The following is a 16,612-nucleotide window of genomic DNA, read 5'->3' on the forward strand; positions in this document are numbered from 1 at the left end:
TGAATTTCTGGCAACTAATTACAACCAGTTAATGAGATTTAATAGTAGGAACAACTGAGGTAATCTTTTAACTATAGACAGTTATCAAAACTGGTTTAAAACTATCCTGTTATTCAGTGTTGGGGGTGTTTCAGATGAAATCTCTTGTGTTTACACAACAGCTTCAGTCACAACTTGGGTACTACAATGTATATTACCTGTTTGTAATTTTGTGGAGGACACCAAGCTGCAAGAAGTTAAGAAAGGATATGTCCTTCAACTTTGAAGGACAAGTTTAATTAAGGTTGATTTTGTTGTGGGTTGTTTTCTTTGCCTGTTTGTATAAACATAAATAGGTTATTCTGTAAAATTATGTACTTCAGAAAGAGTGAAACTAAAATACAAAACACCTAGCTAAGCAGCCAGAGAGCAGAGATACACTTAGTTACATGGGTCAGAAACTAAATGTCGGTAATGACATGTTTTGTTTTGGATCTGTTAATTCACACCATTTGTACCTAGAATGCTGACTGTTATGTTCTGCTTGGTGCTGATAAGATTCCACTAAGGGTGTGAGGTAGGTGATAAAAAAATGAGACATCTTTGCATAAAGGCACATTGGAAAGTCTTGCATGATTTCAAACATGTCAGCAGCATTGTTCTATGAAGAAAGCATTTAAAAATAGTTCTTTCCAGACCAGAAAAAGAAAACTGAGACAACACTGTAGCAAGTTCTTGTGTATTTTTAGAAAAGGTCACTTGTTTGTGTCAGGTGTTAAAGCAACGGCTAAGAGATCAACTCTATCAAAAAAAAGATGATACTGGAAAAACTTACTTTTAGGTTGGAGAACACAGAAAGGGACATCTAGACACCTCTGTTGTTGAGCTTAGGAAACCATGTATCAGCTATGCCTAGAACAGGCTGGTCCTAATGTCTTGTCAGGAGAGGACAGTGGGTAAATTCTTAGTGTCTGGCATAGTCTTTTCTTAGTCAAATTCAGTAGCAGAAAACACTAAATCTACAAAAAGTTGCAAAACATTAAGTGATTGTAATGTAACTTGCTTATTACAAACTGTACAGTGTTTTAGGAGCAGTAGGAAGGAGAAAAAGAAGTTCACTGTCAATGCAGCAATTGTCAAGTTTCTGACTGGGAGTGATGCCAACTTCTATTTCTGCCTTAACTCTATTCCTGGTGAGTTAAAACTACCTACGTGGATAAATTAGATATGTGTAGCTTTCCCCCTGTATTGATCAGGGCTTGGGTGTGTCACAGTTTCAAGGTCATATTTTTCTTGCAGTTTTAGCTATTTGCAAAGTGACCTTCTGAAAACAAGTATCTATTGTAGTACAGAAAGAGAAGATAGTAATGTTTTCTAAGAGCAGTGAGTATGCTAAGGTAGAAAGATGAAGCACTTGGTAATAGTTTAGGTGATACAGTTCTCTCAAAAATGGAACAAAGTGGAAAACTTTCCTAGCCTTTACATCTGACACCTTTTTTAGTTTCTCTGTAGTGGAAGTTTTTTAGCAGTTTGGTTTTAGAAGTATTTTCCAGTATGTTTTCTGTTCATCAAGGAAACTGTTCAGGTTCTTTTACAATAATGTTTGTATGGATTCCACTTCATTTTGAAGTAATGCTGGGTTGATGACTAAAACTTTATGGGTGCTAATTCTGCAGAAGCACTCATTCCAGTGATGCTCCAGATGCAGAAAAAAAAGGAGTAAAGATATCCAAGGAAAGGAAGCCCCAGGGCTGCTACAGAATTGGAAGCTTTTGTAAAAATGTGTATGATACTGCTCCTGTAGACTTTTTTAATAAGAATGAGAATGCTGAATTGCAGTTGGAGATAATCCTTGACTCCTAATAAAATAATTTTAAAAAATATGTCTGCCTTCCCTAAAGTGACAATTTTAAAGCAATATAAAATCCTTTCAAATTTTCTTCAAGTGTAGAAACCTTTCACAGTTGTGGTTAATTGCACTGCAGTTTGGCTAAATGGAGTGGATATACTAAGCATGCAAAAATGGAGTTTAAGAATAAATTCCATACAAGTATGAAGAAAAAAACCAGGTTTGGTGACTTTAGTATGCAGCTTTCATTGAAGATACTGATTCTGTAGGAAGCCAATGATAGTTTGGTATTGTTTTTATTTAATATTATTTTGTAAGATTCAGCTGTACCATTTTTATAGGTAGACTAATAAAATATAAATGCCTAATCTCCAATTACTAAATCTTTAATGCACAATTCTAATGAGGTATTTATTCAACAGCTGCAAATATTTAAAGTAAAAAAAAAGTCTTTGACATGTCAAAGGATACTTTCATTCACTTCACTCATTCATTTTACATATAAATGTTTTCATGTTTTAAACTGTTCGCCTTCATTGCATAAATGTAGCAACTGTGCAGTGGTTTATCAGTAATAATTAAGCTGTTGTTTTTCTCTTGCTTGTAAAAAATATCTGATAGTATTTAGGGCTTTTTTTTTTTCTCAATCACTGTTTTATTGTTTACTTGTTGCAGGCTTTCTTAGCCTAGCATTGCCAAGATTAGATATTTTCATCAGGTCAGTCTGTATAAGAAAACAACACTATTGTGTTAATATTCTCACAACTTGTTCTTTCACTTCTGTGTCAGGGTGATGCAGCAAAGATGCCAGTCTCTGAGCAAATGGGGCAGAGTCCCTGCAGAGTGTGAGGAAAATTGAGTCTTCACTGTATTCCTCAATCTTGGTGCCTTCTTCATCCTTCATGTTCTTTTTCAAGTTGGCTGCAAATGCCAGGGCTCGAACCAGAATATCTCTGTTTACACAGTTGTCAAAAAGTGACACCAATGATGGCACCTAGGACATTGAAGAAATAGTCCATACTTAATCACCAGCAGTAAGTACATGGAACTAAATCACACTTATGAAAATGGAAAAAAAAGTGCACCTAAACCATCTAATGCAGAAATTGTATGACATCCCAGTATGCTGTGAACCCCTGTCAGAAACTTGCAGAGTGTATATTTTCTCTCTAGAAAAGACTGGCCTGTTCATCAATGGGCTAATAAATTCTTTGTATTTTATTTTCAATCTCCAAAATGTGGCTGTCTGGAAAATTCCCATTTGGAAGAGAGGGTCTCCTTTACTTCTCAGCCACATTGACTTTGTCCTGAATGTTTTTGTTAGCCTACCTGATAAATGAAAAGTGATACACTTAACAGAGAATTGAATAGTTAGCTACTCTAACCTTGTTTGAATAATGAAAAGACAGCATTATCGAGACTAGCTTTGCTTGTGGCACACAGCTCACAAAGAAATCCCACTGCACATGTTAAGAAAGTTACTTTGGGGAGGGGGATGAGGATGCTGCCCCTGACTCTGTTTTGGTGTGAAGAATTTGGTGTCAGTTCAAAAGAAACCTGTGTGCCAAGGCCAACACAGCAAATGTCACACAAAGGCAACAGTTTTTATGGCTGCATTTGAATAAAGGGGTGTGGATTCCAGTGGAATTTGTTGGGTTTGGCCCAGTACATTGGCTATAGAAACAGCAGTTGAGAAGGATCACTTACAGAACCAGTTCTATTTGATAGTTTTCAATCTATATACTGACTGTGTGTCTGAAAATAAAGTTTTGGGTTCCTTTTACAAAATACAAACTGAAGTTCATGGTATTACCCCTTTGGTGGAAAGGGAAGGTTAGATCAGGCTTCTGCAAGTTATTGATTATTTTGAATGTTACACAGGAAGTACAACCCCACAGTGTCTCCAAGGGCACAGGCCCTGTGCCTCTCCCTCTCTTAGTACAGTATCTGTATTACACTGCCCTCTGGAATAAATCCTGCCCATGAAAGAATGTGCACTTAGCTACTGATTTTAACCAAGCAGTGTCTAGAATTGATTCTGGAATTGCATATATATTTCTAATACATTAAAATTCTTCTAGTGCATGCAATATTTTAACTGATACACATGTATATATGCCAAAAATAAAATGAAGCAGCAAGAATCTTACTTGAGCTCTGAGAAGATGTCTTGTCATGGCTGGGTTTGCAGATAAGTTCACAAGTACTTTCAAAACTTGAATCTGAAGTGAGGAATGTTCAGTTTCATTAAAAGCTCCAAAACAGTAAGTAAAGCTGTAATGGGTATCAATAATGTCAAAGTTGACTTGGGGAGGAAAAGGCAAAATGGGTTAACCAATATTGAATATTTTAGTACAGGGAAAACCAAGGTATAGACATGTTAGAAGCAAATTCAGATTGACTTAAACATCAAAATAAGGCAAGAGCCATAAATGAATCCTAGGCCAAAATGTAGAATATGTTTAAAATACAAAGAAGATGGTTAAGTACTGCATTTAAAATGATCCAAAGCATATACAAATACACCTTTGTGCTTTCTTGGACCTTGTGATGCTAGTCTTTTAACACTAGGAAAAGGCCATATTACTTCTGTACTTAAGTACAACAGATGTGTTTAGTGGAAACGAGTTTTTTGGAAAACTGGTTTTGATCTGATAAAGCAACCACATACACTGAAGGTACTACAACATCTTGAATAAAGCTGACTTTGGTCCCTAACTGAAGCTCATTTCAGTATTACAACAAATAAGCAGGATTTCCACTTGTAGTCACTAAGGTTGCCAGAGGTGTCATAAGCACAACAGAACTAAAGTCCATAGCTTAGGATCACTGCTTGGCATGTTTCTCTGCAGAGATTCATGCATCAGGGAAGCCTTTCCCATGCAGGTTCTCCTTGCTCTGGGATGCAGTAGCAACGTTTAGAGCAGAAGAGAATTCCGGAGTTGCAATGGTAAAGGCACAGGGCAATAACAGTGCACCCTGCACTGCTTTGGCAGAGCTGTAGCCTGATGGTTCCACTACCAAGATTCCCTTCCCTCCCTGGTTTTTGAGTTTATATTGTGAAACTAATACAGATCCATATTTTAGTGCATAAAATCTGTTATCATTAATGAATATTTGGTTTTTCTTAGCACAGTTTAAACCGTTTAACCAAAATGTTAAGAAACAAGGCAAGCAAAGCAGCTTCATAAACAGCTTGTAAAAATAACACTACCCAGTACCTGTGTCCTTTCATTTCCTTCTGAAAGCAAATGAAGAAAGCATGGAATGGAGTTTTTCATCTTTTGGTGGTAGTCATTGGTAACAGACATATTTGTCAACAGCCTGAGTCCAGCTAGCTGCACATCAGAGTTCAGGGGAGCTGACTCAACGGTCCCACAGACTTGTGTAATAAATACCTGGGGAAAGGGGGGAGGAAATAAAGAGAGAATAGTCTTTAATAAAAGCATATTTGCTGTCACAAATAGTATCAATGGCCTAGCTACAGTAACATAAATACCTCCTGAACATTGCTGGCTGAATAGTGAAGGATCTTGGAAACAAGTGCATTTTTGTTTTGAATATTGCAAACATTCTAGTGGCATGACAGAAGCAGACCATACAGCATTATGCTCACTAATCTTCCTGAAACATAACTTGCTCTGAAAACTTAAATTGCTTTGCCTCCATCTCAGAAGTGACACAGCTGCCTTAGGGAGTTGTTTTAAAAATCACTTATAAATAACTAACATCCTAAATATTGAGAACAAGCTAAGGACAAGCTTTGAAATGAAATCCTTTCTCCCACCCATGTGATGCATTTACTGGAGCACACTGCAGGAACAGCAATAACAACTGACATTAACTACTATTTTTACCAATTTTTCTTCTGGATGCCAGTATACAATGAATCTTTGAGTCCTAACAGAGGAAAAAAAGTAATTTACCCTTACCAAAGGAGTTATTTTCTACTTATACACCTTGACAAATATGGACAAGCACTACTTAATAAAAATTGCCTATTGCTAAAGGTGCTGCAAACTACCACATGCAGTCACACTACCTTTTTATCAAGCTACTGAAACAAACTACTAAAAGTCTTCAAATCTGCCTCAACTCACCACTTGGACACTTCTTGATCTGTTGATTAATCAGATGGATTTCTTTTTTCTCGATGTTTAGTCCTTTCATATCCATAGCATGTACTGTATTTACCAGTGGAACTTATAATAATTTATACATGCTTTTCCTTTAAAGTGGAAGTATCACCTGAAAAATTGGTCTTGTACAAACCCAGGGGCTCAATTACTCTTTTCTTCTCCCTCACCTAAGGAGTCCTGGCAAGTTCAACCTGCAATCCATTCTGTTAAACAGCCACTGCTGATGTTGTAGGCATGTTTGGAAATCATCTTACCTCACGTAATTTTACTATAATCTTGGCAGAACAATCTCTCTTGAATAGTATTTTGTGAAAGCTGGACACAAACTGCATAGGTTCCTGTCTTTTATTTTAGAAGTAAATGCCAGTGAAGCAATGCACTTCTAAGTTATCCTTTCAGTCATCCAGATCTGCTGACTTTTATCTCTATCATCAAAGCATTTTGGCATCCTGGCTTGTATTTACCAAATATGCTGAAGGACCTATACCATCCCTTTCCCTTGGTTACTTTGGTTTTTGCCATTAGAAAAGAATCTTACCTGTATCTCTTCCTGATTTTTAATATTCATACTCAAATTATTAAGTGCATTCAGTGCTTTTTCTTTAACTTTGGGAACGCACTTGGAGAGCATCCCTCCAATAACAGACAGACCATCCAAATTTCGGATTATATCCTGAAATATAGAAGATATTTAATAGGATTTTTAAAAATTCAATTTAAATGCTGAAGCATTCCCTCAATTCTCCATATTGACAAAAATGAAGTATGTGAATGAAGAATTCAGAACTGACTGCTCTGTTTAAAGAGAGTGTTAGCAGATACTGCTTTATTGCTTTACTGAAACTAAGAAGGGTTCTGCTTAGGAACAAAAGCATTAGTTGCTGTTATTTGACAACAGTAGATCACCTTTGCTTTTAAAATCTGGTCTGCAAAGCATGCTTAAAACATTTTACCTTATAAAGAATAAAAGGAAATTACTTGATAATGAGTTAATAGAACAGCTGAGCCAGATTGCAGTACCTAAAAGTCCTGCCTGAACAGGAGAAAATTTCAAGATGTAGCTTCATATTATTAGAGGTTCTGAAACTTTCCATTACACTTGTTTTTATCACTGTTTTTAATCTTTCTCACTTAGACTTTAACTGTCTTTTTAAAAAAACCTGCTCTAAAAAAATTAAATGGTCTAATGAGCTTTATGCTTCAGTTGCATTCTAAGAGATTTATATTAAGAAAGCCATTTTGAGAAGCCAGAATAGATGGCAATCATAAAGAGCAAAAAGGGTGGGACCTTGGAGGTTAAACTGGTAAAAAGGTATGAAAATTGGCATCCAGCTCACAGTTTTTCTGCATTCTGTGTCTGAATGATTTGGAGATGCCTCGATAGTTGTAAAATTGCTAATGTGCAAACAGCACACAACTTTGTGAGGGACAAAAAGTATAGTTTATCTCACTAAAGTTTAGATCTGAACCAGAAAGTATTTAACCTAGTATTCAACACTTTCATTAACATTACATAATTGTAAATAACAAAAGATGTATTTACAACACTTTTGAAGTACAGGACTTTGTATGGACTTTAAGTGGTCCAAACATTATAATTCAATAAATTCTGTGAAGCTGGTGAATTATATTATTTGAGCCAGCAGAAATTAAGGCAAGACATTAAATAGATTTTAGAGCACAAGCTGTCCTAGCTTTCAGTCCTGTGTCACTCTTTAGCAAAACAGCAGCTCTCCTCTGCCAGACTGGCTGGCATTGGACACTGTTGTTTTCTACAGAACAATACTCACTTGATTTACAGAGAAGGCAGCACTGTTGCTGAGAGTGATTAAAGCTTGCTCTTGAATTAATGGATCATCTGTGGCCTGGAGCAAATGAATAAGTTTCTGTAGAGCATCCACATCCATGGTATGGGTTGACACTGGAGGACTGCTGTCTGTCAACGTTTAGAAATTAAATACTTGATACTAAGTTTGAGACATTTCACTTAGTTGCTACTTAATGATTTTTACAAAGCTGAAATTAAGTTCTCGGTTGTAGGACATATTGTTGTGCCCAATCATCATATCATGGTAAAAAGATTGTTATGACACTAAGATTTCCATCCTTTTCCTGAGTCCTCTAATTACCTCTTTTGAAGGTGGAGAATAAAAGGAACACACAATTAGAGGTTGCAGTGAGTTACTTCCTGGTTAACCAATATTAAATCTCTCCTGCAAAATTATTAGGAATATTCACCAAACATGGCTTGGGTTTTTTGGTTTTTTTTTTTTTTTGTTTCCCCAAAATGAAATGTGGAAATCTGTCTGGGCACTGTAGGAAACAAAACTTCCAGTTTGCAGACTACTACTTCCAGAAATTACAATGACACTTTGGTAGTATGCTGAGATCCTTTGACAAAGTAACAGCCACGAGGTTAGGAACTCTGCTGATCATGGCATCGCTCAAAACAAGGAGGAAGGCTGCTTCTGAGTCAGCATGATGTAATGGAGTACCTGACCTTTATAAAAGGGCAACAAATGTTATCAAAGGCCATTTCAGCCAGGCTGGAGGCAGAACTATTTAGGCAGGTGAAGAACCATGAAACCTGATCTCTGACTGCTGGACTAGTCATAGCTCATAGCTTACTCGAGATGACTTCTGAGAAGCTAAGAGTGCTTTAAATTCCACAGCTTTACATCAGCATTTGGCCAGGCAAACACCATAGTATTCTTTCAGGGTTAAAAAAAAAGAGATCAAAGTTAATTATGATGATTCAATAGCTCACTTCAAACACAAAATCGTTTTTCATCCTCTTCTAAACACATTCCGCTTAGCTTTGAATTACAGGGGGAACACAAATAACTGCAGTAACAAGAGTAAACACAATGATCAGACGTGCGCTTTGGGGGTCTAATAAAAAAAAAAAAAATTAGGCTTTTCTTAAAATAAACCACACTCCAGAGTGCCCTAGATTGCCGCATGGCTGTGGAGGGCCGGGACTCAGGGCTGCGGCACCGCCTCCGGCAGGGCGCGGAGCCACCTCCGGGCCCCGAGCCGCGCTGCAGGGCCGCGGGCTGGGAACCCCCCGGGCCCCGCGGAGCCTCCCCCGGCCCCGCCGCACACCGGAGGGGCGAGGCCCGCCCTGCCCGGCCCCGCCCCGGCCCTCACCTGCCGGCGGGCCCCGCTCGGCCGCTGCGCGCCGCCCCCGCCGCCCGCCGGCCGCCAGCCGCCACAGGCAGTAGCAGACGCCGGCCCCGAGCAGCAGGGCCGCCGCCGCCGCCCTCACCGCCGCGCCCCGCGGCTCCCACATCGGCCCGGCCGCGGCTGCGTGGCCCGCGGAAGCCACCGCCCCATCCGGCGCGGCTCGGCCGCGGCTCTGCCCTTCCCTCGGGGCTCGGGCCGAGCCCACAGCTCCGTGTGCAGGCGCGGGAGAGGCTCCGGCGCTGTGTGACAGCGACGCGCTGCGGTTTCTGTTCTACAGGAAGGGATCACCCGCGCTCCGGGCCGGCCTGGTCCCGCAGCGCCTTCCCAAACACGCTGCCCCTCGGGAGGCCGCCAGCCGGAGGGAAGGGCGATCCTGCGCCATGGCCGCCCTGGCGGGGGCAGGCTCATCATCCCCAAAGTGCGGGACCGCCGTCTCCGCCGCCCCTGGCCCCCGCCACCCCCTGGGTGTCCAGGCGGTCGGCAGCCGGGTCCCACTGGAGCCGGTGGGACCACAAACTCCCCTGGTAACATCTATGGCAGGGAGCCACCGCCACCCTCCCTCACCAAGGGTCCCCCTGGGCCCGGCTCGTTGCGCCCCTCAGCGCCGGCCGGGGCATCTCGCATCCCTCCCGCTGCTCTCTGCTGCCTGGGGCGTGGTTTTGTTCTGCTCGTTTTGTCACTAGCATGCTTCAAACGATTTATGAAAACTTTTGGAGCAGTAACAAGATGGAACAAAGCAATTCTGCTTTATTATCTATGTTAAAATGGGGATATAAATGAAGAAGAACCCGGTGAACTGCATTGGCACTTTCCCTGTTACATTTAACTTCTTCTGTGTTAATTACAGAAGAGCCTCTAGATTCCAGCCAGGTAATTCATTCCTCATGAGTGGCTGCAATCCATGTTTTCTAATGGTCTGTCAGTCATAAAGATGACACTGGATGCTTCATATATGCTGGTGGATTAGGTATTCTTGTTTGCATAGGAGAAATAGACTTAAAAATATCAGGGAGTAAAACTGGCACAGTGTGAAGGACTATGGGGGGAAACAGGGTTGGTAGGTTTGCCCTTAGAATTTGCAAGAATTTTGTGATTCTCTGTGTTTCTATATTTTCCTTCCTGTTTGTCATGTTCACCTCTGCTTGTTACCAAATCTGCAGCAGCTGTTTTTCCGTTTCCTTCAAACAAAAAAAGAGGCACAATGCACAAATGCAAATTTAAGAGATAGCCTGATATATTTAAGCTGCCCCCATTTGCAATCAGCTATTACAGCCAGGATTTCCATAGAAACACTAATAAAGAAATCTTGAGCCAATTACAATAATTACAGAGCAGTGCTGCCATGTAGACTGAGTACTTATCCTGGGAGTCTGTCTCTAGGTCATTCTTTGCTTTCTAAGCACAAAAAACCAAAATATAAGATGTATCACCATGAGGTGTCTTTCTTGATTCAGCACTTTAAAAATCAGCTCATATTTTTCCAAGCAAAAGTTATTGCATTATAGCTATAATATCATTATAGCAGCAGTGAAATTAGGTTAATGGACTAAAAATGAAAGAATTAAGGATAAGATTAAAGGAAGACTCTTTTTAAAAGAACCAGTTAAAAATTACCCTGTGTGAGATATTTTTATCCTTGTTTTTCTTGTTTCTTAGATGTTGCTTGCTGATATCTAGCCATATTTCTTATTTAATTTTGTTATATTTTAATTTCTTTATGAAGTTACAGGATGCTTGGTGTGAAGATAAATGAGATGATACTGGTCCTTTTATTAAGGAACATCAAAGCTGAGACCTTTGAACCTTTATACACATAGTCTCAAAGTTAAGGATATAGAGTTCTAAAATGGACATTTACTTAAGTCTTTTTGTGATGAGGTTGTGGTTTGGACATGATCCAAACAAGCTGAAATCCAAGTAATCTTGTCCAGATAATTTAGGATTTCCTGCTGGATCTGAGAATTTCCTTCCTGTCTGATTTCTGTCTGTTCTCATCCAGATTTACTTTTAAACAGTGTTCAGTAAAAGTCAGGCAAAGACAGTAATCCTGCAAACACTCTTGTGTATGACAACTTCACTGTAGTTAGTAGCTATATTCTTACAATGTTAGAATTGTAAGAGCTGGCCTAAGATCTTTCTGCCCTGGGACCCAAATTAATTTTGCCATGAAGGGTAAATGGCTAAAGAAGTATTAAGAAGAAAGGGTGAAAACATTGGTGATGGACTTGTGATTGCCTGGCATAATTGACACAATTGTTTCCTGTTTTATACCTAGTCCAAGAATTATTTAAGAGTACTTGAAAGAGGACTGCAAGACAAAGTGTTACAATTCCTTCCTTATTTAATTAATATTCTCAAATGTGAAACAGAGGCATTGCATTCCAGTATATCACTGGATAGATTGGATTTCTTGTGTTGAAGAACTTTCAAAACACCCAAAGGAGAAGAAATTGTCTGTTTCTTTGAAAAAGGGGTGGGGGGAAAGGCAAACAATCTATGAAACAAACTTGAAATAAAATATGGCAGTCACATACTGGTTTATCCAGCAGAGGGAGTAGCTTACCAATGTTGGGAATGGCTTTGGGAATCTGCCCATAGGAAAATTTGTGATAAAAAACCATTTAGGTGTTTATTATTTAAAATATTGCATGCCATGAGTTACAATGATAAGTGATGCAATTCTATTTTTTTAACATAGTCAACAATCAGCCACACCTGGCAAATTCCATTTCTGTTAAGAGGATTGAAAAGATGCCTAGGTTTGAATTGGTGTGTTGACTAGTGTTGTAAATATTCAGGTGTGTAAACTGAAGACAGTGGCCTTTAATTTTGTCTTCACCTTTTCATTTTGGTCTTGACTTAGATTCATGGAAACACAGAAGAGTTTGGGTTGGAAGGAACCTTCAAAGAACATTTAGTGCAACCACCCTGCCATGAGCAGGGACACCTTTCTTTCCCTTGATCAGCTTGCTCAAAATACTGCCCAGCCTGGCTCTGAGCACTTCCAATAATGGGGCATCCCAACAGCTTCTGTTCAGCTGCCTTCAGAGATCCCTTCCAATTTACATTATTGTCTGCTCTGTCCCTACACATGGACTGATTAGAGCATGGATGGCCTGTTGGGCTGTTCCCTCTCTCTACCTGCCTGCCCTGCTCTCTGCCCCTGCAGGGCAAGGGGCAGCTTGACAGCAACTTGCTTTTTTTGCCTCTGTGCCATCCGTGGCTTTTCCTCTCTGTCCACAGCATGGGTTTGATTTAGAGCCTGCCTCTTTTTCTTTGTCCTCTCACCATGCTTCCTGAAAAGAATTCAAGCACAAGCTCCACATTAATTTAACAACAGCAAGAGGCCATATCTTGAAAGTAATATTGGATGCCATGTTTTGACACTTTTACCAGGCAAAAGAACTTTTTGTTTATCATTTCCAATGAATATTCACTTAAATAATTGCAATTTGCCCATATACATTATACTTTGAATGTTCCTGCTGTATGTGAGCTGAAAGTCCAAAAGTAAATGATCCATGTCCTTTAGCTGATAGGTAAAGATAGCTAAAGGGCAAATGAGAAAAACTGGTTCATTGGTTATTGTGCATTGTTGCTAAAAGATAATGTTAAATTGTATAAGAAAACAATCCTGAAAAGCAAATATTTTTAGCTGCATTTTGTTTTCAGTGTTAGTTACAAGATCAATTTTTGCCCATTCAACATATTCTTTACCTCATAGTATTAAACTTGCTTTATATTCCATTTCTTATTAAGTAAATAAAATTATCCAATCTTATATACATTCTTTAAAATGCACATTAAAAGCAATTAAATTCTTTGTAGGAATTGCTAAAGAAATGCCAGTTATTTTAATATCCTAAACTAAGTTCTTAGAAGTCTACTAATGGAATTATGCTGATACATGCAATATTACCTTTAAAATTGAATGAAAGGGAACTGATAGAAACACATGCCTCTATTTTGCAGTACTTTAAAAGATTCTGGTAAACTGTTGTTTATTTTAACAGCTTCATAACTAGATGGTACTTTGCTGTAAATACAAGGAATTAATTTGCAGTTTCTTTTTGCAGGTGCTGCTCTGTGGTGTATTTATTGTTCATCCAGAAGATCCACTTACATTCTTAGAAGAAAATCTCAGAGAAATAATGGCAAAGGGATTAGATACTTTCTTATGATACATACTAAATTATTCTCTCTGTGTGTGTGTGTGTGTGCTATGTGGTTTATAATATTACACTTGGACTTTTAAATATGCTAATGGTACAGTATCTTCTATGTAGACTGCAACTTAAATAAGAATACTGCCTTTTGCAAATATTGATGGCATATGATATTGCAAAAACAATAAGAAAATATCTATAAAAACATAGAATATATTTTATTTTTATATCCATGGGTTTGTAGGTGTTTGGAGTTTTTGTTTGTGGGGGTTTTTTTTGTCTACAGAATATTTAATGAATATAGCCTCCACTTAATGCTCCTCTTTGATTAGTTGATATATTAAACCTTTACTTTTTTGGTAATCAAAACTGAGGTGATGGTAAATGTTTTAACTTCATTGCTGTCCACAGCACATTTACCTGTATGAAACAGGGATGTGTCTTTCAAGCACTGCAACATTAAGTGAGGTATTTCTCCTCTTTTCTGTTCTCTGTGTGTTCTTTCACCTTGTGAAATGAAGACAGCACAGCATGAGATTAAAAAAAAAAAAAAAGAATTTAGTTTTCTTTATACGGCAATCTTAGAAAATAATGTGATATTTCTTGCTTTAATATTCTCTGCAATTTTCTGATGGAAGTTTTCAATGGTGTGTGAGTAATAAATCCTTAATCTTTAGATCCACTCACTAAACAACTGAGTCAGTAAGCTGGCATGCAGTGTGACTGGATTTTTCTCTTGATTATCTCTGTATAACTGTGCTCAGTTTTGTCTTCTGTTAGTGCATCTGTCCTGAGTTCACAGCAATTACATTTCAGCTGTTTCCTCTTTTGCTGACTATTCTGTTGGAATTCAAATCAATCCAAAAGTAGAATGCTTGATTTATACAGTACACATATACAAATACAAACTTGTTGCAGTCAAATCCTCTCATAGATTTTCTTAGGAGTAAGAGCAATACATGAGATAAACCCCAGTATTTTCTGAGGCCCATTGCTTTTTGTACTTTCAAAGGATCATATTTTCTTTTACAGTGATATTTTTAGCCCATAGTCTTACACAGTTTTGGTTTTGTAGAAATTCAGGCTGGTTTACTAAAATACCAGTTAGAATCATGTGGTAAAGAGCTAACATACCAATGGGTCATGAAACAATTTTAGCAAATAGTAACTCAAATATTTAGTATGTTAAATAGCTGGATACAACTGATTAATAAAAGAGTGAATATGAGGGATGAAACCCTGAATTTAAGTTATTGATCTTTCCTTCAAGGACAGAAATTAGTTCTGGTATGTATGCTAATTTAACTTCTCTGTGTAAAAACAGTAGTGTCATTTGGTAGTGAAGTACTTCTAACTATACACAGAAAATTATACTTGAATGTTCATCACTTCAAATTAGATCCTTTAATTTTCATCAACATGGAAAAGACAAGATTTAATTTTTTGTGTGACTCAAAACATTTGTAAAACAGCATTACTTTGTGTACTGCCATAAATTAATTTTAGATGATTAAAGAATTTTGTGCAAAAGAATTGTGTGACTTTTACAGCAGAAACTTAATGAAGCTTTATTTTGGGTAATTATATATTTTTCACCTACTTCAGGAACATCATAGGAAAAATCTTTTACCAAAGTATTTACGTTGCTTCTTTGTGTGAGGAAAAAGTTTTCATTTTAACACAACATAAAGTGAAATTACAAACTTAGATTTGGTATTAATTTCCTCTGATGTTATTCTGTGTTAAAACTCCTCAGTTCTGACTTTACTCCTGTTCCAAACCTGACTCTTCTGTACTTTAATCAGCTCTATTTGTGAGAAATATGGTGGTACACCCAGAAATAAAAGGACAATTTTCATTTCGGTCTGAAAGTAAACAATCTGTGTTTTCTGTGCTCTTTCTTTGGTTTTCTGTGCTTGGGATTAGGAAGATCACACTTTATGTAATCCAAATTTTCCTTTGAAAAATGGGGATAATACCTAGATATGTTTTAAAATATGACAATCACAATAAATAAACACATCCACTGGTTTCTTTGTCATGTGTACAAAATTTCATGATCCTCCATTTACAATTAGGTAAGGTGGGTTATTTTGTTTTGAAAAGCATTCAGTGCTTATTATATAGGAGGTACAGCTCTGCTAGGAACACTGGTGTAAATCCTTGCTAAGAACCACAGAATGACAGAATTGGCAGGGAGATGAATGTTTTCAAGCTGTGCTGTGTTTAACCTTGGTGCAGCTTTGTCCAGGGTGTTTTTAGTCATTTTAAATATCACAGGTGTTGGAGAGACACCAATCTCAGCAGGCAGTGTATTCCAGTACTTCACAATCCTTTCTACTACAAATATTTTCCTAACACAGTAGCCCTTCTTGAAAAAAAACAACACCAAAAACCCCAAACCCACCCATCTTTTTAAAAAAATCTTATTGTCTTGTACAATGGGGACATGGAAGGTTATTCATTTTTCCTTCAGTGCAGCCTTTCTAAGATTGTCTCAGCCTAGAATTTTGTTAATTATCACTACATTGGACTGGAACAGAACATGTTCCATTTATCATCTCTCCCAAGAATTTTTTTTTATTAATATGATAAGAGGGAGGTTTTGGCAAATAAATGTAGCCATGGAAAGTATTATTCATTCAGCAAGCCAGATACAGAGAGATACTGAATTTTAATATATCAGTGATATATGACTCATTTGAAATACATTTTTGTTCTGAATCTAATTATTTCTTATTGCTTAGCCTGGAAGGAAAATGGGACTTCTACCAAAGGTTAAAATTGGTAAGATATAAATTCAATTTGCATTCTGTTACACTGGGGTTTTTTGTATTGCCAAGGAAATATGAATAACATCTAAGTAAATGTATCTAGCACTTTTAAATTATTTTCTATTACCACTCAAATGTCCTCCCATAAATACAGATCTGTACTGTAGTGAAGTACAGATGACAGTAACAGGACTATGGCAGTGGAAGCAAGCAAATTTTTATTGCTCAATGCTTCAGAAAGTTACAAACAAGTAAAAATTTTATTAAAATGAGTGGATGAATTGCTACTGAAAAATATAATCAATGTGTATTTTATTTAAATTATAAATAATAAACAGTTCTATTCAGAAGTTTATATTGTTGAGCTTGATTGCTTTGAATTTTACAGCAAATCGTAGTGTTGTGGATTTTACTTCAGTTCAGAAACTGTAATAAATTACTCATTCTGTTTTACAGTTCAGAAGATGGATAAAATAAAATTTGCTGGAAAGGAATGAGAAAAAAGCTGGTGGAAGATGG

General features: G+C 37.8%; 1 protein-coding gene across 4 annotated transcripts; it reads right to left on the minus strand.

The window, feature by feature from the left end:
* Positions 1 to 2,108: 2,108 nt before the first annotated feature.
* Positions 2,109 to 9,759, minus strand: ARMC10 (armadillo repeat containing 10). 4 transcript variants are annotated; one of them, XM_063155567.1, is made up of 6 exons: positions 9,718 to 9,759; positions 7,758 to 7,903; positions 6,506 to 6,640; positions 5,050 to 5,226; positions 3,979 to 4,050; positions 2,109 to 2,822 (listed from the first exon to the last, which is right to left on the minus strand). In XM_063155567.1, the coding sequence occupies exons 2-6, from the start codon at positions 7,872 to 7,874 to the stop codon at positions 2,571 to 2,573; spliced, it is 753 nt and encodes a 250-aa protein (XP_063011637.1). In that variant the 5' UTR covers positions 7,875 to 7,903; positions 9,718 to 9,759; the 3' UTR covers positions 2,109 to 2,570. The 4 variants fall into 4 exon arrangements, with proteins under 4 accessions (XP_063011637.1, XP_063011635.1, XP_063011638.1 ...); XM_063155565.1 differs by lacking the exon at positions 9,718 to 9,759 and adding an exon at positions 9,118 to 9,259; XM_063155568.1 differs by lacking the exon at positions 9,718 to 9,759 and adding an exon at positions 9,118 to 9,135 and having other exon boundaries at positions 7,758 to 7,899.
* Between the last annotated feature and the right edge of the window lie 6,853 nt (positions 9,760 to 16,612).

This window comes from Melospiza melodia, chromosome 4 (genome assembly GCF_035770615.1).
Source record: "Melospiza melodia melodia isolate bMelMel2 chromosome 4, bMelMel2.pri, whole genome shotgun sequence".
Lineage (NCBI taxonomy): Eukaryota > Metazoa > Chordata > Aves > Passeriformes > Passerellidae > Melospiza > Melospiza melodia.